This window comes from Bombina bombina, chromosome 3 (assembly GCF_027579735.1).
Source record: "Bombina bombina isolate aBomBom1 chromosome 3, aBomBom1.pri, whole genome shotgun sequence".
Classification (NCBI taxonomy): Eukaryota; Metazoa; Chordata; class Amphibia; order Anura; family Bombinatoridae; genus Bombina; species Bombina bombina.
The window spans coordinates 573,411,152-573,437,786 of NC_069501.1; the positions used below are offsets into that span (position 1 = coordinate 573,411,152).

The following is a 26,635-nucleotide window of genomic DNA, read 5'->3' on the forward strand; positions in this document are numbered from 1 at the left end:
GGGATTAGAATTTTTTAAATGAATCAATACACAAATAATTACATAAACAGTTAAACAATAGCTGCTTTTAAAGCTGTTCTTTTTTAATATTTTCAGGAAGAAAGTAAACAATACACTTATTTACAAGTTATCTAAGGCCTTGATTACTTGTCCAGCAGCCCCGTAACATAACAACAAAGGCTTAAAGTATTGTATATCGCTATGAGAAACTAACTTTTATTTTGACTAATTAACATAAGATTACTAAAATACTGTGCAGAGAAAATGGCTACATCACTGCTTGTTTAATATACTGTTCACAATCTTTAAAAAAGTTTGCTGTTGAAAGATATTATTGTGGGTCCTGTCAAGTGCTAAGCATCTCAATCTGACACCTAGGCAGAACTGCAAGCAAGTTAGAGAGAAAGAGTTGGATTATGAACTGAAGTGAGAAGCAGTTGATTAGTTTACTACTGATTCCAAACTAAATTGACTTTGTCTAGATGCTGGTGGGTTGTGTGCAAGACTTTGTAAGCAAAAATTGATTAAAACCTGTATGCAGATGAAACTGGAACAATGACTTTAGCTGAACACAGAAACCTGCCAGATTCAACAAGCAGCTGTTTAGAGGAGACTTTGTTGAAACATCTTCAACAAAGTGTTTTGTTGTTTGATGAGATGAAGTTCCTCCTGTGTGTTCTTACAATTATCAGTCTTCCTGTCAGTGTATGCCTTTAACAACTAACGAGCCACTAACTACCTGAAGCTAAGTATTGCCTAATGTTTAATAAGTTTTCTATTTAATCGTAATCTGATTTCATAGTTTTCCATTTTCCATCACTTGGTTCTCACCCTGGTGCAAAACAATGTGTGTTTGCTGCTGAAACAGTAACGTATTCTTGCACATTTCAGTTTTTAACTTTCTATCCTTTTATCCCTGCAGCCTCTAACCTTGCAGCCCCTATGGCTGCCCCATACCTAAATCAGTCCACTGGTTCTCCCCATAAAATATTCAGACTAGATGTTGAGAATTACAAGCTTTTGAAATGCTATCTCATAATTGCTTGAATTTGGTCTGTCTGTGGGTAAGGTTATGTCAACTGTATTCTAAATCCCTGCTACAGTCTCTGTTCTTTCATTTTATTGTTGGAAAAATCCCATTTATCATCTCATTAAGACAAGTCCTGCTTTTATTAATGGAAACTGCTGGATAATTTGTCTTCCTAAAATAGATTCTTCTATGCTAAAACTCGATATCCACTATAACAATTGTTATTGTAGCCACACAGTTAAATTACATTTTTGTTTCTTTATTAAAAATAGATTCAAGGTTAATTTGATCTGACTCAGAGTTCCTCTGTTAAATCATGTTCTTGTTTAAAACATTAATTTATTGTTTCAATGAATATGTGGTCTTCTGAAGTCTAATAAATATATATTTAATCATACAGTCAGTACCGGATTGGTACACTGGGATACCAGGAGTTTTTCTGGTGGACCGCAGCGCCACATCTGTTAGGCAGAGATAAAGAGGGAGCCTTTAGGAGATCATGGAGTGAGCATTGTGCACATGCACAGCGTATCTATTCAATGCTGCTTCGTTCCTGCCATGGGTGGCCTAGTGGGGGCAGTTCAATGGCCTCTTAGATCAGAGGACTTGGCAGACAAGGCAAGGGGGTTGGGGGCTGGGCCAGACTTCAAAAATTTCCAGAGCTGGTTTGATTTCCCAGTCTGGCCCTGCATGCAGTACATCCTATCTAATATCTGAGCATAGAATGCTCCTCTATGTTTTTAGCCTACAATGGTAATGGTTTCAAACTCTCCAATGTGAGCAACGCCAACATTTCCCAAAAACCTGCTCTCCTGAAGGAGAAAAAAACTCTTAAATTCCTGGTTTAAAGTGATGGTAAATGGTTGAAAAGTGTTTATATAACATTACTAGTTCACCTTTCAAAATGCTGTATCTGTTGTAAAAATGTACTTTAATGTTTACTGTTTTAACCACTCCATGTTAAAAAAAATTCTCTACTTTTCACAAGCGACTGATGCAGCCAATAGCAAGCACATTACCCACCCTATTTATTTCTATAGTAGCGCACTCTCACCCTGCTGATTGGATCAATTAGCAGCAGTCCAAGAGCGAAATAGAAATAAGTAGAGCGGGTGGTGCATTTGATATTGGCTGCACAAAATGCCTGTCAAAAGTAGAAAAACATTGAACATGGAGGCAGCCAGGGAGTTATTAAAATAGAAACATCAAATTAGGTTTTTACAGTAAATATAGCATTTAGAAACATGAACTAGTAATGGTACACCTAGATTCATTATTTTATCGGATATTATAAAACATGTTTTTATAAATTTTTACCATCACTTTAGTTTATGTAATTGTTATAATGTTCCCTATGATGTCTGCTGATATTAGCAAAGATTTCCCATTAAAGGGATGCTAAACCCATTTTTTTTTCTTTAATGATACAGATAGAGCAGTCATTTTACGCAACTTTCTAGCTTACTAATATTATCAATTTTTCTTCTTATTCTCTTGCTATCTTTATTTGAAAAGCAGGAATGCAAAGCTTGGGAGCCGGACCATTTTTAGTTCAGCACCTGGATTGAGATTGCAGATTGGTGGCTAAATGAAGCCACCAATAAGTAAGCGCTATCCATGGTGCTGAACCTAAAATTGACAGGCTCCTAAGCTTTACATCCCTGCTTTTGAAATAAAGATAGCAAGAGAACAAATACACAAGGATAATAGGAGTAAATTAGAAAGTTGCTTACAATTACATGTTCTATCTGAGTCATGAAAGAAATATTTTGGGTTTAGTATCCCTTTAAAGACAGCAAAATTGCCTTCTGATAAGTTTGACATTATGTCCTGAGTGCATGGATAAAAAGTAACTATGCTTTGGAAAGATGGAGATCAGTGCTACGCATTTTATAAGACAGCACGATTAATAAACTTCTCCTTAGTTTTATCAAATTAAATAAATATATATGGAAATGTTTGCTTGTGCTAAAATTACAAGAGATGGTTTACACACTCTATTGGGGACCAGACTGTTTCTTTGTGGAACTGTAAAACATATGCATTGTGTACATTCTTACTACCTAGAGAAAATATAAACAAAAGAACAGTTAGGGGTCAATTTATCAAGCTACGTACAGAGCTTGATGCCCTGAGCCTTCAGGCTCGCCAGAAATAGAGGTTATGAAGCGGCGGTCTAAAGACCGCTGCTCCATTACCTGTCTGCCTGCTCTGAGGCGGTGGACAGAAATCAACTCGATCGGATATGATTGACACCCCCCTGCTAGCGAATCTGCAGGGGGCGGTATTGCACCAGCAGTTCACAAGAACTGCTGGCGCAATGATAAATGCTGACAGCGTATGCTATCGGCATTTATTGATGTGCAGCGGACATAATACGTTACATCGTATCATGTCCGCTCGCACATTAGTAAATTGACCCCATAGAATTAGAAAATAATATTTATTCAGACTTTTCAAGGGTAACTTCTAGGATCCAAGTATAATAAGGAAAGTGATAAGTGTGGTTTCTGAAGAATTAATGATTACACTGTAAAACCACTATTTTTTTACTTCTACAGACAATTAATATGAGGTGTTTCCATACCTGTGCTGTCATCATAGACCACTGTAGCTGACCTCCACTTCAAGAACTGTACGAGGTCCAGGATTGCATGGCTGAGAGAAGCGTAGTCTGGGTACAAGTTGACATAAAAAGCATCCCTGTTATCTAGAGGGTGGTGCTTCCATCGAACCTGGATGTGTGGCACTTCCAATGCGTTGCAGATAGACTGGACAGCGTTTGATGAGGAACTGTGAGATGGGCCAAAGATGGCAACAACTCCTAGTGCCAGTTGATCACAAGCTGGAAGAAAAGATCTGCAAATATTACCTAGCTAACTACAATTCAACAGATATTACAATCTAAAAAAAATGATTTAAAGGGACAGTCATTATTATAGACATATATAGCATATATTAATAATTAATCAATACGTTGTAAACTATCGGAATACAAAATAAAATTTGTAAAAGCGTTTAAAGGGATAGTAAAGTCCAAATTAAACTTTCATGATTTAGATAGGGCATGTAATTTTAAACAACTTTCTATTTATTTTTAAGCATCAAATTTGCTTTCTTCTCTTGGTATTCTTAGTTGAAAGCTAAACCTAGGTAGGCTCATATGCTAATTTCTAAGCTCTTGAAGGCAGCCTCTTATGCGAATGCATTTGGCAGTATTTCATTATATGTTTTATATAGATAACATTGTGCTCATGCAGGTGTAGTTATTTAAGAGTCAGCACTAATTGCCTGAAATGCAAGTCTGTCAAAAGATCTGAAATAAGGAGGCAGTCAGCAGATACTTAGATACAAGGTAATTACAGAGGTAAAAAGTATATTTCTATAACAGTGTTGGTTCTTCTGCAAAACTGGGGAATGGTAAATAAAGGGATTATATATCTTTTTAAACAATAAAATTTTTAGTGTTTACTACCCCTTTAAAACTGACATTTTTGCAGTCCAGGGCTACACCCCTTGACAAGCTTTTTGAATATGGTTTATATTATAACCTTTGTCACACATGCAGGAGTAGAAACAAGCTCCTGTATTAATTGAACAATAGCTCTTTCATAATTTTGCAAGGTCATGGTTTTGAATCCTGCAGGATGTACTGTAGCCTCTCTGGGGATGGTGGTAAAACACTTTGTAAGAAGTAGATTATATTAAAAGACAGAATAAATGGAAGTATATTGTAAAGTTCTGTTTCTATGCATTATTAAAGAATGAAAAATTACATTTTAAGTTTAATCTCCATTTTTAATTATTTGTTATTTTTACCTTAACTACTAATATTGTTTAAAAACAGACATAAATGGCTAGATTACAAGTGTAGCACAAATTTGCGCTCCCACAAATGTGTTAACTGCGTTTAATTTTGTTTTCTCCTACACATATTTTGCCTCCGGTGATGTGGAGAGAGAAGAATAAAGGTGAGAGACTGATTTCTTACCATACCCAGGCTACACTGAAGCGAACAGACTGACTGACTGATACAGGACCTCTTATTTCACAGATGTACAGTACTAACCTCATTTGATTGAGGTTGTTTCTAGTAAGTGGGCAATTTTTACACCAATATGTGAACTGAAGCCACTCCGCACCATACTCCATCTGACATTCACACAAGTCTGAAACAGCAATTTGTTTTTACTATTTTTCAGTTTTTGTATATTTTTCTGTTTTGTATTATTTTTTATTGATTTTAATGTATATTATTTAACTTTGAAGTTATGTATTGATGTACCAGTAATGTGGTGACACACCAATGACTTACACATATCAGGTGTGTTGCAAAAAGCATCACTCTCAAAGGGGTGCAGTGTTGGTTTCTAAGGATAATATTTTTTTTAAAATCATTAATTATTATATACGTCTATCCATGAATTGTTAATTATTTGATTTTATGGTTGATTTGTTTATTGTGACTGAACTGGTTATTGTCTGTATGTATTTAAAATAGACAGTTAATAGCAACATTTTAAGATACTCATATTTTTTAATCTTTCTTCTTTTTTCTTTTATGTCATACTCATGATTGGGACAAATATTTCCCATATTACTTATTAGTCCGCCTTTCACCACTCTTCCTTCACACAGATATATATATATATATATATATATATATATATATATATATATATATATATATATATATGTATATATATATATATATATATATATATATATATATATATATATATATTGCCTATCTGTTGCACCCCGGGCATGTGACTCAAGATCTCTGGAGTGCTTGTCTACTTTGAACTTTATATATATATATATATATATATATATATATTTATACGTGTGTTCCTATGAAACCCTATGTAAAGGCACTTTTAGTCCATATTTTTCTAACACCTGACATCTCATATTTTTGCACCATTACAGGGAGTGCAGAATTATTAGGCAAGTTGTATTTTTGAGGATTAATTTTATTATTGAACAACAACCATGTTCTCAATGAACCCAAAAAACTAATTAATATCAAAGCTGAATAGTTTTGGAAGTAGTTTTTAGTTTGTTTTTAGTTATAGCTATTTTAGGGGGATATCTGTGTGTGCAGGTGACTATTACTGTGCATAATTATTAGGCAACTTAACAAAAAACAAATATATACCCATTTCAATTATTTATTTTTACCAGTTAAACCAATATAACATCTCAACATTCACAAATATACATTTCTGACATTCAAAAACAAAACAAAAACAAATCAGTGACCAATATAGCCACCTTTCTTTGCAAGGACACTCAAAAGCCTTCCATCCATGGATTCTGTCAGTGTTTTGATATGTTCACCATCAACATTGCGTGCAGCAGCAACCACAGCCTCCCAGACACTGTTCAGAGAGGTGTACTGTTTTCCCTCCTTGTAAATCTCATATTTGATGATGGACCACAGGTTCTCAATGGGGTTCAGATCAGGTGAACAAGGAGGCCATGTCATTAGATTTTCTTCTTTTATACCCTTTCTTGCCAGCCACGATGTGGAGTACTTGGACGCGTGTGGTGGAGCATTGTCCTGCATGAAAATCATGTTTTTCTTGAAGGATGCAGACTTCTTCCTGTACCACTGCTTGAAGAAGGTGTCTTCCAGAAACTGGCAGTAGGACTGGGAGTTGAGCTTGACTCCATCCTCAACCCGAAAAGGCCCCACAAGCTCATCTTTGATGATACCAGCCCAAACCAGTACTCCACCTCCACCTTGCTGGCGTCTGAGTTGGACTGGAGCTCTCTGCCCTTTACCAATCCAGCCACGGGCCCATCCATCTGGCCCATCAAGACTCACTCTCATTTCATCAGTCCATAAAACCTTAGAAAAATCAGTCTTGAGATATTTCTTGGCCCAGTCTTGACGTTTCAGCTTGTGTGTCTTGTTCAGTGGTGGTCGTCTTTCAGCCTTTCTTACCTTGGCCATGTCTCTGAGTATTGCACACCTTGTGCTTTTGGGCACTCCAGTGATGTTGCAGCTCTGAAATATGGCCAAACTGGTGGCAAGTGGCATCTTGGCAGCTGCACGCTTGGCTTTTCTCAGTTCATGGGCAGTTATTTTGCGCCTTGGTTTTTCTACACGCTTCTTGCGACCCTGTTGACTATTTTGAATGAAACGCTTGATTGTTCGATGATCACGCTTCAGAAGCTTTGCAATTTAAAAAGAGTGCTGCATCCCTCTGCAAGATATCTCACTATTTTTGACTTTTCTTAACCTGTCAAGTCCTTCTTTTGACCCATTTTGCCAAAGGAAAGGAAGTTGCCTAATAATTATGCACACCTGATATAGGGTGTTGATGTCATTAGACCACACCCCTTCTCATTACAGAGATGCACATCACCTAATATGCTTAATTGGTAGTAGGCTTTCGAGCCTATACAGCTTGGAGTAAGACAACATGCATAAAGAGGATGATGTGGTCAAAATACTCATTTGCCTAATAATTCTGCACTCCCTGTATATCTTTTAATGCATTATTTTTATGCAATCATTTTTATCAGGCAGTGTTAATATGAATTTGACTGTACTGTTACATGTGTTTTAGATGTGTTTTGAGCAACTATTTAGTCGAGAGAAACAGTTAACAAGAGCTTTGAAATCATGCTTACTCGGCAAGCGTAAATTGCGATTGCGCTCTTGCGTTCGTGTTTACTTTTAACTTGTAATATGAACGATCTTTTATGTGTACTTTATGTGAACGTAAGTGTTAATTTGCTCTACAAATAGCGCGCCACATGTAAACTAGGTTTTAAAAGGGTTAAAAAGGGATATGGTGTGTGTGTGAAGTGTTTGACTGGAAAAGGCTCTAATGTGTGTGTGTGTGTATATATATATATATATATATATATATATAAATTCCACCTCAGAGAGGATAAGCACAGTTCAACAACAGTAACAGCTGCCAGGGTGCATTTAAAGTAACCATAGAAAGTCTGATAAGGAAAAAGGCACTACTTATATATATAAAACTTAGCATTTATTCCATGGCTTGAAGTGAGGGTAAATTTGCCTACATAACTTTACATATTCTGAAAGCTCTTGTCATTACTAACTAACATATTGATCTGCTTATTTATTTCAAAACTCAATTAAACTTCTAAAAATCAGCGTTTTTTTCAGGCTCCGTTTCCTGATTTTATACAGCCCCTGTCAGAGATTTTCAGAGTGTAGTATTTGATTGGCATCTCTTTCAGCCAATAGGAGCCTCACCATGCGCCCCATGGATTTTACTCACAGCACGCTCCCGTGCTTGTAACTCTGCCTGGAAATGCAACTGCGCATGCGCAACTCAATACGCTATTTGCGCAACTAAATACCTGTACCCGTTAGCGGCCTCACTGTTTTAGTTGCGCAAATAGCGTATCGAGTTGCGCAGTTGCACTTCCAGGCAGAGTTACAAGCACGGGAGCGTGCTGTGAGTAAAATCCATGGGGCGCATGGTGAGGCTCTTATTGCCTGAAAGAGATGCCAATCAAATACTACACTCTGAAAATCTCTGACAGGGGCTGTATAAAATCAGGTAACGGAGCCTGAAAAAAACGCTGATTTTTAGAAGTTTAATTGAGTTTTGAAATAAATAAGCAGATCAATATGTTAGTAATGACAAGAGCTTTCAGAATATGTAAAGTTATGGAGGCAAATTTACCATCACTTTAAAAAAGCATAACGTTTCGGAGCCCTTACGGCACCTTCGTCAAATGCCACTATGGCTCTTAAAGCATGAACCTAAAAACAATTACTTACATGGTCATTTTCCCTGCTATATATACACACTCAAATGCAGCCTTACCGCCGCAACGCTGTCCACCCGTGATGATGTAAGGTTTTTTATTTTTTTATTTTTTTGAACATTTTTTTTTAACTTTTTTTCTTTTTCAGACCCCCAAGACTTACACTGTTGGAAAGGTTAGGCGATTAAAATGCAAGTCTGTCAAAAGAACTAAAATAAGGGGGCAGTCAGCAGAAGCTTAGATACAAGGTAATTACAGAGGTAAAACAAATATTATTATAACTGTTGGTTATGCAAAACTGGGGAATGGGTAATAAAGGGATTATCTATATTTTAAAACAATAACAATTCTATGGTAGACTGTCCCTTTAAAGATTTATTTATATAAGAAAAGCGAGTACCTTTTTCCTTATCTGACTATATATATATATATATATATATATATTTATATATATATATATATAAATATATGTGTGTGTATGTGTGTGTAGATATATACAGTATATCTATAATGTGTGTATGCACGTGTGACAGAGTATGTATGTGTGTATATATATATATATATATATATATATATATATATATATATATATATATATATAGAGCAGCCAAAAAAGATGCACTCACAGGTCTTTCACAAAAAACGAAGTTACTTTATTTTTATTTTTTCTGAGGTCTCGCCTCCTTCATCAGCATGTTGATGAAGGAGGCTAGACCTCCGTAAACGTTACAAATAAAGTAACTTCGTTTTTTGTGAAAGACCTGTGAGTGCATCTTTTTTTGGCTGCTGTATGATTTCAAAGTTGCACCCAGGCGGTTATCCTACAGAGGGCAAATTCTGGTAATTGGATGGATATATATATATATATATATATATATATATATATATATATATATATATATATATATATATATATATATAAATACATATATATTAGGGATGGGCGAATGTTTCTAAAAATTCTAAATTTAAAACGAATTTTGATACATTCATTTGTTTGTTCGAATCGAATTTCGAATGTTTATATAACCTTCTATTTTCGAATTTTCGTTTTCGAATTTTTCAATAAAATTCTAAAATATTCGTTTGAATAATAGAATGTTTAGCTATGTATTCATTCAATTTAGAAATGTGACATTCAAATTCGACTGTGACATTCAAATTTGAAATAGTATTTCTAGTCTACAACTGTGTTTAATAAATGTAATATTCGAATTTGAATGCTAAATTCGAATTTGAATGTCACATTTAAATTCGAAATAGTATTACTAGTCTAATACTGTGTTTTAAATGTGATATTCGATTTGATTGTGATATTCGATTCGAATGTGACATTCAAATTCGAAATAGTATTTCTAGTCTAATACTGTGTTTTATAAATGTAATATTCGAATTCGAATGTGACATTTGATTCGAATGTGATATTCGATTCGAATGTGACAGTCGAAATAGTGTTTCTAGTCTACAATTTTGTTTTATAAATGTAATATTCGAATTCGAATGTGATATTCGAATGTAACATTCGAATTCGAATGTGACATTCGAATTCGAATGTGACATTCGAAAACTGTAAATAACATTCGAAAATTGAATTTTTAAGAAGATTCTATTATGTAAATCAAATTTCTACAATAACATTCGTTCTACTGTTTTTTTTAAATGTAATATTCAAATTTGAATGTGACATTCGAATTTGAATGTCATATTCAAATTCGAAATAGTATTTCTATTCTAATTCTGTGTTTTTTAAATGTAATATTCGAATTTGAATGTGACATTCAAATTTGAATGTGACATTCAAATTCAAAATAGTATTTCTAGTTTACACCTGTGTTTAATAAATGTAATTTTCGAATTTGAATGTTACATTCAAATTTGAATGTAACATTCGAAATAGTATTTCAAGTCTAATACTGTATTTTATAAATGTAATATTCGAATTCGAATGTCACATTCAAATTCGAATGTCACATTCAAATTCGAATGTCACATTCGATTTCCAAATAGTATTTCTAGTCTAAAATTGTGTTTTATAAATGTAATATTCGAATGTGAATTTCAAATTCGAATTGGACATTCGAAAACTGTAACTAACATTCAACAGTAGAATTTTTAAGAATATTCGTTCTTATCAACATTATATTATGTAAATCAAATTTCTACAATAACATTCGTCCTAACATTCAAATTCGAATATTAACACATTCACCTATCCCTAATATATATACACTTTGGAGCCCTTCCCACTCCAAAATTTTAAAATATGCAATATCATTATTATTCATTTTTAATTTGTTAATGTGTTTTTAATAGAAATACTTAAGTCCTATGTTCTTTACATAGAAAATATACACACACACACACACACATATATATATATATATATATATATGTATGTATGTGTGTCTGTAAATATTCATATAGCTATATAGGCTAAGATTTTTATTTTACCAAACTATATTCAGATATATATAGAAATATCGATTTTAAAAATAAAAAGAACATTTTCTTCTATACGAAGGACATATTAATGTAAAGTATTCCTAGCATACTGCAGCTTTAGCGCAGTTGATCTAGCACAGTGTTAGGTTAGGGCACAAGTGATAACTAATAAGGATTTTTGTAGCGCGACCCAAAGAAGTCTATGGGTAGAAGTATTTAGCATGGTCGACATAACCGAAGTCCTGAAGTTAGCGCACCTGAATCTTTTGCTCGTGAAATAAAGGGACATTACACCCAAAAATGTTATTATTATTCAGATAGAGAATACAATTTTTAAAAAGTTTCCAATTTACTTCTATTATCAAATTTGATTTGTTCTCATGTTATTCTTTGTAAAATGGATACCTAGGTAGGTAGCGTTCAAATGTCTGAAGCACTGCATGACAGGAAATAGTGCTGCCATCTAGTGCTTCTGCTAATGTATAACATTGTTGCAAAACTGCTGCCATATAGAGCTGTAGACACATGCACACTTATAAGCTTACTTTACTGCTTTTCATTAAAGGATAACAAGAAAACGAAGGAAATTTGATAACGGAAGTAAATTGGAAAGTTGTTTAAAATTGTATGTTCTGATATGCATGTCAAAAGCACATAAATTGGTCTCACGAATTGATTTATTTTTATTGGATGAACGCTTATGCAAACGGAAAGTTACAGCTCAAATTTCACCTATTGCCATTTCGGATCATGCCCCTATATCCCTTGAGTTTCAAATAGATGCCTTTCACCTAAGGAATAATCAATTTTTCTTCCCCACATATTTGGCCTAAGATGTTCAAAAGCTGGTTGGAAATAAAATTTAGGGAATACATAACATTTAACTCGGAAGCCTTAAATCACCCCGATTTGTTCTGGGAAACTGCAAAGGCGGTTTTAAGGGGGGAAATTCTGGCATATACTATTATACGAAGCAAAAATTTTAAAAGAAGGGAGAATGAGCTTTTACGTGCAGTGACAAACGCATATAATTCTTATTTAATTGAAAGTACACAGCTAAACTGGGCTAAGTACACTGCAGCATTAGGAGAAAGGGACTCATTGGCTCTTTATAAATCAACGCAAAAGGATATCAGATTCTCCGCAAAACTACATAGACATGGGAATAAATCAGGTAAACTGCTAGCAAAACTTCTTAAACAAGAAAAGAGCTCTCAGATGATAGATGCATTAAATGTTAATGGTCAAAAAATTAGGTCTCCTGAAGACCTCACCAGAGCCTTTTTCAACTATTATACTGACTTATATAACTCTGAATCTCCAAATATTACACAAAGAGATGATTTTTGGAAAAAAAATTTGCATCCTTCTATACCTTCGGACGCACTTGAACAGTTGTACTCCCCTATAACTAATTTAGAAGTGACCAATACAATTAAAAATTTACCTCATAATAAATCTCCAGGCCCAGACGCACTCCCCAATGAATTTTATAAAATAACTTCAAATATCATAACACCTTATGTAACTGCTTTATTTAATCATATATATGCGCAGGGCAATGAACCCACGGCAAATTTTGTAGCATCCTACACGACGCTGCTTCTAAAAAAAGGGAAAGATCCGGCTTTGAAGGAATCCTATAGGCCTATTGCTCTCATGAACTCAGATTATAAACTTTTAACTTCCATATTAGCCCAACGGCTGCAATCAGTTCTACCTCTTATTATCAACCCAGATCAAGCTGGATTTATAAAGAACAGGAACTCGTCTGCTAAAATTAGAGAGCTCATGTTTACTATTGATTATCTCAGAACAAATGACGGGTTAGATCTAATGGGGGAGGGGTCTAACACGGATCTGGCAATTTTAGCCATAGATGCCGAGAAGGCTTTCGACTCGGTTCAGCACGATCATCTTTTATCCTCATTAGAGCAATTTGGTCTGAAAGGGAATTTTCTCAAGTTTGTCGCTAACCTGTGCTGTAAAGCATCTACAAGGATGATAGTTAATGGGTCTCTCTCGCAGGATATTCTCTTGCGCCGAGGGACTCGGCAAGGCTGCCCTTTGTCCCCCCTCCTTTTCGATATTGCTATCGAACCGCTTGCCATATCAATAAGACAGCATTTAGAGGGAATTAAGATAGGCAGTCACGAATCAAAAATCGCACTCTATGCAGATGACATTCTGATATATATGACTAACACAAAAACAAATATACCCAGACTTCTCTTAACTTTACAACAATTCGGATCCTTCTCCGGATACAAGGTGAATGTCACAAAATCAGAATTTCTCTGAATTAAACAGACTAAGGAATCATGCATAAATATACCTTTCTCTATAGTCCAGGACTCATTTAGATATTTAGGAATTATGATATCCCCGAACCCTGATAAGTGGTATCCCTTAAACATTACACCAATTATAAATAAAATTAAAGATACCTTTAAAAACTGGCACAATTTATCTCTCTCCCTTTCGGGACGTATAGCGGCTTATAAAATGATTCTACTCCCAAAAATGCTCTATATTCTTCAAAACACTCCTGTCATATTGAGGAAAAAAGATCTGACATCTTTTGATTCAGCTTTGCGATCATTTATATGGCAAAATAAGAGGTCTAGAATTTCCCTGCAGAAGCTTTCTCTTCCTATTAAGTATGGGGGCCTAGCTTTACCTGATCTTAAGGCCTATAATTATGTCTCTCTGGCCCGTATAGTAACAGACTGGATATTTTCAAAAGATTATATCACAAATAATAATCTTGAAAAAAATATAACAAATCCCTTCTCCCTGGTTTCACTCATTCACTCTAATGCTAGTTTTATACCCTCGGCATTAAAGAAATTGAGATCTATATACAATCCAATTCTAGCATGGAAAAAGATGTGTAATAGGCTAGTCATAGAACATCGAGTTTCAAGATATCTTCCATTTCTGGGGAATCCCCAATTCCCAGCAGGTTTAAATTCAGTACTCTTTTTAAACTGGAAGCATAAGGGCCTTTCCAATGTAATACAGATACTAGATATGGAAAGACAATGTGTTAAAACATTTGACTCCCTTAGGCACAAATTTAATTTCTTTGCTTATCTCCAAGCGAGACACTATGCTCAAAATCTGATAACTGACTATGGCTGGAACTGGTCATTGGGAAATATTGAAAACAGATCCTAGACCTACTGCCACCTCAACCCCTATAAATAATTCAGTAGACACACAGGTTTTTCAAAATGCCATCAGAGACACCGAAGGAGGAGGGGTAAGAGGAAGAGGGGCAAGAGGCAGAAGGGGACGCTACAGGGGCAGGGGAAAATGGAACAAATATACCCTATGAAAATTATCAATTTGTCTTCTACTTGTCTGACTGAGGGGGAAATGGAGGTACTTAGTCTGGGCTTAGGTTATGTCCCCACTAAAAAGTTTAATCTTTTCGACACCATTGTCGACGTTAATAAGCTAATTAGAAATCTAACATTAAAAAAGTTCTTTTGGGACAACAATCCAGACGGTACCTCTGTACCCCCCTCAGATTCATCATTATGTTCCACCCAAGAACACATATATGACATAGTGAATTTTCACGAAGTATGTGATATACTTAGCCTGCAAGATCTAAGTGTTGAGACATACATGGATTCACAGACCTTAAAATCGTCACATGTTGGCTACAAACCAAAATCAGTGTTCTACCCTACTCGTGAAAGGGGTACACTCTACAACAATCCGAAACATACCTACCCTAACTTAACATCATCACAGAAAGAGGCTTTAGATAAATTAAAATCTAGACAAGACATTACCATAAAAGATTCAGATAAGGGAGGTAGTATAGTGGTTCTGGATAGATCATATTACATAGAGGAGGCTCACAGACAACTATATGATAGGGATGTCTATCGAATTTTGCACTCTGATCCTACAGAACTATTCAAAACAAAGTTATGGAGTCTTTTGGACGATGGCCTGGAGGAGGGGGTCATAGATCAGGACACCTTGAACTTTTTATATGTTTCTAATCCAGTTGTACCTATATTTCACCACCTCCCTAAGGTTCACAAATCCTTGGAGGTGGTGAAAGGGAGACCTATAGTCTCGGGCATTGTATCATTATTTGAGCAGCTTTCTAGCTGGATTGACTCCCTTCTCCAGCCCATCGTCCTACAGATCCCATCCTATTTACGTGACTCCAAGCCCCTCCTTAATTGTCTCAAACAAGTGGTTTGGAACAAGGATTGCTCTTGGTTGACAATTGACGTGGTTGGTCTGTACTCGGCCATTCCGCATAATCAAGGGCTTGAAGCAGTAAGATGTCTTTTAGATCAACTGAGTAATTATGATGATACACTCAAGGAGTTTATAGTAAAAGCATTAGACTTTCTCTTACATCATAATTACTTTAAAATTGAAAATGAGTATTTCCTCCAGAGACGTGGGACCGCCATGGGTGCCAAATTTGCACCATCATATGCTAACATCTTCATGGCTTGGTGGGAGCGGTCCCACATCTATGGTGAGGAAAACCCATATCGTAACTGCATCAGCAACTATAAAAGATACATTGATGATCTTTTGATCATCTGGACTGGCACAGAGGATCAGAAATCTGATTTCGTGTCCTTCATCAATCAGACTGAAGTAGGATTGGAATTTACCTACCAATCAGATTATTATCTGACAACATATTTAGATCTAACCCTAATGGGTGATGTTGAAAAGGGCCAGGTGATAACGAACCTGTACCGTAAACCTATTTCATGCAACAAAATTTTGCATGCAAATAGTAATCATCCCAGACATACTGGGTTTGGGATAGCAAAGGGACAGTTCACATGCCTAAAGCGTAACTGCACAAATGAAACTGACTTTGAGATGAACAGTAAGATACTGACCATTCAACTCCTAGAAAGAGGATATTCAAAGAAGGTTGTCAATAGGGCCCTATTGGAGGTAAAACGCATTGATAGGTCAATGATGTTGTCAACTAATTATAACTCTGCTAGAGGTAACAGTTTTGATAAATCCAAACCCCTTTTCACAACCACCTATAGCTCTCAATACAGGGAAATTTGTGCAATAATAACTAAACATCTCCCTATACTCACGGCAGAGGATAGTCTCAAAGACTACGTGCAATCTGGGTGCAACTTTGTAGCCAAAAGAGGATGCACTCTAGGGAACATGTTATCACCGAGTATGTTAAAGAAAAAGCCAGGTACTAGCAGTTGGTTACATGTCAAAGGACATTATAAATGCCACTTTAACAAATGCATAGCCTGTGGCTGCACTCGTGTAACAAATAAGTTTCAATCCATGGCTACACAGAGAGTCTATTTCTTAAAGAACTGTACTAATTGCCGCACACATAATGTCATTTATCTGGTGGACTGCACATCCTGTAAAAAATAGTATGTAGGTTGTTCCACCAGAGAGGCACGCACACGAATCCGCGAACATCTCAACAACATCGAAAATGGGATTGAATGCTCAGACCTATCACGACATTTTATCCATAAACATGGCAAAAATGTAAATAGCTTTCAATGGCAGGTCATTGAGCAAGTTAGGACCCCAGATAGAGGAGGTGACATAGCCAGTAGGCTTCTATATCAAGAGGCATACTGGATATTTCAACTCAGAACCAGGAGACCAGAAGGTTTTAACATCAAAGGTGATGTCATTAACCTCTGGCAACGGAATTGAATATTAGAATTAACTTGCATCCACCAGACAACTAGCTGGCTTCTAATTGTTGAAGTTTACACCCCACTAGGATTGTTTTTATTCAATGATAAAACCTAATCATGTTTAGAACACATATCAATAGGCTCATTGTGAATCTGACACCTTAATTGTATTGATTACATTCGTATCTCTATAGTAGGCAGTCCTCTTTTTTCACATTAAATATTAAGGTTATGAAAAAGCCATAGATATAGCCATTAGAATGTGAATTAGTGAACAATGGGTCATTGGTCTACCCTTTTGCTACTAAGTTTCGACAGTACCGGAAAATGTATTTCTAATGAGTAATCCGGATGTTCCAATGTTGTGACATGTAATTTGTTTTATATACTTATCTCCACAGTTGGGTATTCTTTATGTTTAGCTCAATATTTTCATATAGATCATTGCACCTTTACTAAGGTGCATGTCCCTTTAAATAATTTTTATAACCTATAATCTGGATTGACTTCCAAAGTGAGTCAATATATACTATCTGATTTATACTCATAGCCTGATGCCTCTTATTTGGCTTAATACACACATATAAACCAATTTTTGGAATAACGAGAGATATGCTAGCATATGCTACTGACACATTTTACTTGCGTTAATAAGTTTTAACTTCAATTATAATCATGGCAACTAATGTCTCAACACACAGGGATATGTCCCTTTAACTATGCAGCTTTCTTCCCCTTCATATTTACATACTCAGTGACAGTGAGTTATATACTGGTTGTTTTATCTATTTTTGCATATGCCCCTCTCACTGCATCTTTATTTTATATAATGTAAATCTTGTACAGTATAGTATAGAATTTGTCTTTACCTCATGTTTGTTATTTACTTAGCAGTATCTCAGTTTAACATATGAATCCACTTTTGTTAATTATGTTCAGCTGGGGCTTTGTTTTGATTCAGTCACGGGGCTATTTATGCTCCGTGTCTGCTCTCACAAAGTGTGTCTATGAGTAAGGCTAGCATGTAGCCGAAACGCGTAAGACAGCCCAGCCTACCACTTTTATGCTCACTTTGTTTTTATTGCTTTTCTTACTTGGTTTCCAATAAAGTTATGAACTTTTAAAATTCTACAGTGCCTGGAGACTCGCCTGGTTTTTTGCACATTTTGCTGTTTGGAAATATTGAAAACTGGCTGGTATTAGTTAAAAATGGATGCATGTCAATCACTCCAGGATATAATGCCCTGATTTCAGATCGGGGAACAATGAACTTGGATAAGCTATGTATTAAATGGGCTGCATTATTAATGCAAGAGTTAGATCCCAAATTACTACATTCCTCAATTCAAGTTGTTACGCAAACAACTCTTTCCTCAACTTGGAGGGAGTCCCATTTGAAAGTAATACATATGTCTTATTTCACCCCAGAAAAAGGTTTCAAATGTGGAAATATTAATTTCTCTAGATGTCCCAAATGCTCTTTTCCCTCTGCAATCCTTCTGCACATGACATGGACCTGTCCAAAAGTCAGAAATTTTTGGCTTAAAGTCCAATTTTGGCTTCGCAAAATACTGAATAACCCCTCTCTGATAATATCTGCAGTAAACATGGCTTTTCTTTTCTCGGAGAGTAAGCAAATTAACAATAAAATAACTAATCTGACTATACTGGCCGCCAGATATCTCATCTTTAAAAAATGGAAATTGCGAACAGTCCCGAGTATACCAGAAATTAAAAACTGTTTAAAGAAGCAATGTCTTCTTGAACAAATTGATACTAATACAGATAATAACCATGAAGTTACTAGGTTCTTTCTTAAATGGTCAATGTTTATAAAAGTATTTCCGCTAAATGAAATTGAATTTTTAATATACCCTTTCCGGAACTCGGATCTGGTGCTGCTTGGGATATGGTAAACCAATTCCCCTTTCCTCTTCCCCTTTTTATCCCCCCCTTTTTCCTTCCCCCTTTTTTTTTTTTTCTCATTTTTTCTCGTTTTTTCCTTTTCTCCTCTTGCATTTTTATTTTATTGTTAAATAAAAAATATCAACAATGTACACTCAAAATTGAACAGAAATATATTTTGTTTTAATAGAATTAGTTCATTATATGTGATATGTATTTCACTATTACGCCCTGTGCGCGGCTCAAATTATGTTGGTACATTGTATACATTGTTGGTTGTAAATAAAGATTTAAAAAAAAAAAAATTGTATGTTCTATCTGAATTATGAAAAAAAAATATAGGTTTTATGTCCCTTTAACTGTTTAATGTCAACTTGTAATAAACACAATAATCTGGCCACGCTAAGTGTTTATTTTGAGTGCCATTAGCACGCTACTTGTAATCTGGCCCAATATGTTTAAGAAATATATGCTATCTACAGACAATCCTAAAATATATCTTGTTTTTTTCTATTAGAGAAGCCAGAGTGATGCACTTGCATATAGTGTATAGTCTGTGTATCTATATCTTTTACTTGTGTGTGTAAGTGCGTGTGTATATGTGAGTGTGTGTGTATATGTGAGTGTGTATGTATATGTATGTGTGTGTAACTGTGTGTGTATATGTAAGTGTGTGTGTATATGTATGTGTGTGAGGGTAAGTGTGTGTGTATATGTGAGTGTGTGTGTATATGTATGTGTGTGTGTGTGTGTAAGTGCGTGTGTATATGTGAGTGAGTGTGTGTGTATATGTGAGTGTGTGTGTATATGTGTGTGTGTGTGTATATGTGAGTGTGTGTGTATATGTGAGTGTGTGTGTATATGTGAGTGTGTGTGTATATGTATGTGTGTGTGTGTGTGTGTGTGTGTGTGTGTAAGTGCGTGTGTATATGTGAGTGTGTGTGTATATGTGAGTGTGTGTGTATAAATGTGTGTGTGTGTGTGTGTGTATATGTGAGTGTGTGTGTATATGTGAGTGTGTGTGTGTATATGTATGTGTGTGTGTACATGTATGTGCGTGTGTGTGTTTAAATATTGCACTGCTGGGAAAGAAAAGAGAATCTGCATAGAGATCACATTTTGTACTTACCTTTACGGTTGGCTTCAAAGCTGTCATACAGGTTAATCCTCTGAATGTCATAAGTAAGTGTTGTGTTTGGTAACAACGTTCTGTTTCGGTTGATAATGTTTGCTGCAAACCTGAATGCGTGTTCTTCTGCACTCACAAATTGCCCAGTTGGTCCTTCCAAAAATTCAAAGATACCTCCTGTGAAAAACAAAACAAATATCAGTTGTTAAAGTTCTTTTGCTTTCCCCTTGGATATGCAATCAAGTATTTACTTTCTAAGTTTAAAATGAATCCTACTACTACTACTAATAATAATAATTAAAAATGTACATAAAAAATTTACATAAATTTATATATTCAATATATACCTATATATATATACAGGGAGTGCAGAATTATTAGGCAAATGAGTATTTTGACCACATCATCCTCTTTATGCATGTTGTCTTACTCCAAGCTGTATAGGCTCGAAAGCCTACTACCAATTAAGCATATTAGGTGATGTGCATCTCTGTAATGAGAAGGGGTGTGGTCTAATGACATCAACACCCTATATCAGGTGTGCATAATTATTAGGCAACTTCCTTTCCTTTGGCAAAATGGGTCAAAAGAAGGACTTGACAGGCTCAGAAAAGTAAAAAATAGTGAGATATCTTGCAGAGGGATGCAGCACTCTTAAAATTGCAAAGCTTCTGAAGCGTGATCATCGAACAATCAAGCGTTTCATTCAAAATAGTCAACAGGGTCGCAAGAAGCGTGTGGAAAAACCAAGGCGCAAAATAACTGCCCATGAACTGAGAAAAGTCAAGCGTGCAGCTGCCAAGATGCCACTTGCCACCAGTTTGGCCATATTTCAGAGCTGCAACATCACTGGAGTGCCCAAAAGCACAAGGTGTGCAATACTCAGAGACATGGCCAAGGTAAGAAAGGCTGAAAGACGACCACCACTGAACAAGACACACAAGCTGAAACGTCAAGACTGGGCCAAGAAATATCTCAAGACTGATTTTTCTAAGGTTTTATGGACTGATGAAATGAGAGTGAGTCTTGATGGGCCAGATGGATGGGCCCGGATGGGCCCGTGGCTGGATTGGTAAAGGGCAGAGAGCTCCAGTCCGACTCAGACACCAGCAAGGTGGAGGTGGAGTACTGGTTTGGGCTGGTATCATCAAAGATGAGCTTGTGGGGCCTTTTCGGGTTGAGGATGGAGTCAAGCTCAACTCCCAGTCCTACTGCCAGTTTCTGGAAGACACCTTCTTCAAGCAGTGGTACAGGAAGAAGTCTGCATCCTTCAAGAAAAACATGATTTTCATGCAGGACAATGCTCCATCACACGCGTCCAAGTACTCCACAGCGTGGCTGGCAAGAAAGGGTATAAAAGAAGAAAATCTAATGACATGGCCTCCTTGTTCACCTGATCTGAACCCCATTGAGAACCTGTGGTCCATTATCAAATGTGAGATTTACAAGGAGGGAAAACAGTACACCTCTCTGAACAGTGTCTGGGAGGCTGTGGTTGCTGCTGCACGCAATGTTGATGGTAAACAGATCAAAACACTGTCAGAATCCATGGATGGAAGGCTTTTGAGTGTCCTTGCAAAGAAAGGTGGCTATATTGGTCACTGATTTGTTTTTGTTTTGTTTTTGAATGTCAGAAATGTATATTTGTGAATGTTGAGATGTTATATTGGTTTCACTGGTAAAAATAAATAATTGAAATGGGTATATATTTGTTTTTTGTTAAGTTGCCTAATAATTATGCACAGTAATAGTCACCTGCACACACAGATATCCCCCTAAAATAGCTATAACTAAAAACAAACTAAAAACTACTTCCAAAACTATTCAGCTTTGATATTAATGAGTTTTTTGGGTTCATTGAGAACATGGTTGTTGTTCAATAATAAAATTAATCCTCAAAAATACAACTTGCCTAATAATTCTGCACTCCCTGTATATATATGTATAACTATGTCAAACTGTGTGCAGCCTATCTATTTGAAGTGGATCCAGGAGATCAAGATTTTATAAACTCCTGGAATGAAGTTCTTTCCTAATGTTCCTCTAATTTAATGCTTTTACTTGTGAAATCTAGAACACAACACCTTAATAACATTAAAAAAGAAATAGATTGCTTACAATTGGAATTAAATAAACGTAGGAATGACCCAGATTTTATTAAGTTTGGTACTATTCTCCAAGATTCAGTGGCACGTGGCAAGCAACTGATCATGGAGTATAAGCACATAAAATTCATTAGAGATAAAACTGATTATTCCTCCAATTCAGTTTACATTTGGAACAGGAAACAGCGCACAGATTACAGACACAGCTTGCCTTACAGTAACAGTAATAGAAATAGGAGACATAATCGCAGAGGTAGGAATACAAACTCTAAGTCTGTAACTTTTTCCGATATTGAAACTGAAGTATCATCTCATCAGATGATAGATTTTCCAGCGCTGAAGACATTACTGTTATACCCATTGCCACACCCACACAGACCAATCAACAGCCAGGGATTCTAAAACCTTCATGCACCCAAAACACCCCCATGGCACTCCTCACTACAAGGGGCCTCATCGCCCAAGAGATCCTATACCACAAATCATACTTAGGGGCCAATTTATCAATGTCTGTCCGACATGATACACTGTAGCGAATCATGTCCGACAGACATCACAGAATGCTGACAGCATATGGTGTCTGCATTTAACATTGCACAAGCAGTTCACCAGAACTGCTTGTGCAATGTCACCCCCTGAAGATTCACGGCCAATCGGCCGCTAGCAGGGGTGTCAATCAGCCCAATCGTATAGGATCGGGCGGATTGCAGACTGCAGAGGCAGCGGACCAGTTATGGAGCAGCGGTCTTAAGACCGCTGCTTCATAACTGCTATTTCCGGCAAGCCTGAAGGCTCGCGCAGAAATAGGGGAATCAAGCTCCATTCGGAGCGTGATAATTTGGCCCCATAATGTGAGATTGTAAGACCCACACCTAAAACATTACTCCCAAATAGAGATGTTCAGTTTTATGTTAAATTTAACTTGAGCTAATGGACTCTTATATTTACTCATTTTAAATTAGAGCTCTCATATAATAAAATTGATACTCTTAATCATTTTATTTAGCCTGTACAGGCCACTACCCCTACTTGGCTCAGGTGGACCTTTTTGAGGAAATGAATATCAATTTATTTATTTAATTTGTTGCTAAAATTATATAGTAAACCTATAAGGGTTAAAAAAAATGGGGTGAATGTCAGAAATGGGCTCACCTTCTTTTTAATGAATCATGTTAAAGGTACACTTAAGTCAAAATAAAGGTTCATGATTCAGATAGAGTATGCAGTTTTAAGACATTTAGCAATTTACTTCTATAATCAAATTTTGCACAGTCTTTTTATATGCAAACTTTGTAAAGGCACAAACTTCTACTGAGCAGTCAGATATATTTTGAGGAAAAGAAATCGGGAAACAAATATTATAAGACTTATTTAAAAAGTATTTATAAAGCTGAAATATATTATAAAAACCTTGAAATGCAATATAAAAAATTAGATAAAGATATGAAGCTGCCAGATGAAAGGTGCGCATTCGGTATGATGCACAAAAATACAGGATTTTAAAACTACAATTGATGAATTAGAAATCAGACCAAAAAAAACAAACCTGAAAATGAACTGGAGAGATTAAGATCTATAGTCAGGAAATTTAAAGCGTATCTCAGAAATGGAAGAACTTTGAAATGAAGAACTTTGACAACCATAAGCTCATATTCAGAAAAAGAGACGTTATCAGATAATAAGAAAAATACTAGTATTATTCTGAGATTAATCTGAATCAAGGAAGAGCATCATTCTGCTTGAATAAAACTCAGTATTAAATGAAAATCAATTTACTTTCATAGAAGAAACATTATTCTTTAAACAAATTTAAACAAAATGTGTTGCATTTGGAAGATTTCAAAATATAAAGAAAAAAAATAGGTTTTTGTTAATTAAAGATACTGAGAATGAAAAAGTGAAAATGGAGTTTTGCCAAGATATACAGCTCAAATCAAGAAACTCAAATGACAGGCCTTTTAATGAAGACCAGTGTAAATGCCACCCTCAATAGCGCTAATGAGAAAAAGAAAAACAGGCAAATACTTTTTACTGTCTCACTTAAAATACCTATAATCTGTATTTTCAGGGATTTCTGATTTGCAGTCTGTAGCCCTGTCTATGTGCCACCAGAAGGCTTTAGCTTGCTTAGATACTTTGGGAGATCTGTTGCCTGCACTGATTGTGCTCTGTAGCTCCACCTGCCTGCCAGCTGCAAGCAGGTACCTCATCAGCACTTGTATGAAAAGCAGCCTCACTGACCACTCTCTGTCTTGACATTGTGGTTATTTCAGTCAGTGTCTTTGACCTTGTCTGAGTTCCTGTTTGGTTTCTCCTCTGGGTTATGAATTTGGCTTGCCTCCTGACTATTCTCTTGGATTTTCCTTTTGTTTGATGGAAGATCTGACTGCTATTCTGGTATACCGAACTTGGCCTTGTCTCCTGAATACTCTAAATTCTCTGTGTATTTGCTGACTTATTGGACTGCTCTCATGTATCTGACTGTTGGATTCTCTCCTGGCTATTTTCTCATCATCAGCCTGTCACTATTACCTGTTATCCTTTGTCACCATCCTGCCTTCTATGGTTTCCTGCTACTATATCCAATTCCTGCAGAGGGCACCTGTCAAGCAATGGTATCCTGTTTCAGTGCCTATCCCTGCAGAAAATGCTTGCCAAGTTCAAGCTACTGCATCCAAGCTCTGCAGGGAGTCTCTGCCAAGTGCCAGTCTCCAGCTACTGCACTCAAGTTCTGCAGATGGTATCTGCCAAGTGCCAATCTCCAGCTACTGCACCCAAGCTCTGCAGATGTTGTCTGTCAAGTTATTGTAATCAAGCTCTTCAGAGGGTCTCTGTCAAGTTCCTGTATCCAGTTCCTGTACCCTAGCTCTACAGATGGTATCTGCCAAGAGTCAATCTCCAGTTCCAGGTTCCAAGTTCTTCCGAGGGTATCTGCCACATGCTAGTATCTAGCAATCATACTCAAACTCTGTAATGAATGTCCACCCAGGAACTGTATCCTGTTCCAGTCTTCAGCCTCAAGTAGTCTTGCCAGTATTCGGCCTGAAGTGGGCTTTTCAGTCGTAAGTCTTAAGTGGGCACTCAACTCTCGGCCTTAGAGTGGGCATTCCTGTTCCTGGCCTTATCATGGGCATTACCTCCAATTCAAGCTCTGGCGTGGGTGCCCCTGCTCACCAATCCTGCTTCCAGTATCTGGTCCTTCAGTGTCCTGTGTAATAAACGTGCATTGACTGTCTGTTTCTTCAGCTATGCCTAAAAGGGGTAGTTCCATTAAGACGTCCATCTCACTGACCCATTTCAGTGCACAAGACAGCCTAAGTCTGACACCTCCACACATGAGCACCAAACCCCTGAACCTGCTATTGTGAGCTTGACACATGCAAAGAAACTTGTGATTGGATCTTTGGAAATTGGGTCTGAGTTTAAATAATACTTGTCACAAAAAGGGTTAAAAGTCAGTCTCAAGACATTACCTACATAGCCCCCTGTGGTTAAACTGAATAGGGGTAGGGAAAGTATTGTGTGTCCAACCACTTACTTGGATAAATATATATATGGATATATATATATATATATATATATATACTGTGTGTGTATATATATATATATATATATATATATATATATATATATGTAGATAGATAGATAGATAGATAGATAGATAGATATATTATGGAGCCATGCTGAATTGTGTAAATTGACCTTCTATATGTGCATATATTATTTTTTTTATATACACTCATACTGAGGGGTCAATTTATCAAGCTCCATAACCTGTCCGCCTGCTCTGAGGAGGCGGACAGAAATCAACCTGATTGAATACGATTGGGTTGATTGACACCCCCTGCTCTGGAAACAGAAGTTATCAAGAAGTTATGAAGCAGCGGTCTAAAGACCGCTGCTCCATAACTTGTCCACCTGATCTGAAGCGGCGGACAGAAATCCACCTAATCTAATTCAATCTGGTTGATTGACGAATCTGCAGGGGACGGTATTGCATCAGCAGTTCACAAGAACTGCTGGTGCAATGATAAATGCCAACAGCGTATGGTGTCGGCATTTATCGATGTGCAGCGGACATGATACGCTACATCATATCATGTCCACTTGCACATTAATAAATTGACCCCTGAGTGTCCATTAAATGTATTTTTAACAACTACCAAACTATGATTATTTTGTCACCTTCTTAATTGGACTCTTACTACTATCCTTAATATGTAGAAATAAAAATAATTATCAGTTAAATAACTACACTTTCCACATTATTCCATGGAACATTGTTTGCATCTTCTAGAATGCCTTAGATCAGGAATAACAAAGCACATTTATTAATCCTCTAATGTAGTAAAAATTGATAGTATATATGATATACCAAGAACTTGGACTGCTTCATCAGCCCGATTCCAAGGCTAACAATTTACGCTGAGTGGTGTGAATGGGTAAATGCAGATACAACTAAGGAGCATATATATGAAGACAAGTACTGCTCAATAGAGGACATAGGCAACCTTTAACCCCCTGTAAATATTTTAGGAATAAAGTAGTATAATTAAACATGACCTTC

General features: G+C 36.3%; 1 protein-coding gene across 1 annotated transcript in view; it reads right to left on the reverse strand.

Moving 5' to 3' along the window:
• GRIK3 (glutamate ionotropic receptor kainate type subunit 3) overlaps positions 1-26,635 on the reverse strand; it is a 934,988-nt gene that overhangs the window by 532,857 nt on the left and 375,496 nt on the right. The window contains exons 2-3 of the mRNA XM_053707131.1: positions 19,964-20,140; positions 3,618-3,875 (exon numbers count right to left, since the gene is read on the reverse strand). Of these exons, the coding sequence (XP_053563106.1) occupies positions 3,618-3,875; positions 19,964-20,140 (435 nt within the window). The remainder of the gene's footprint in view (positions 1-3,617; positions 3,876-19,963; positions 20,141-26,635) is intronic.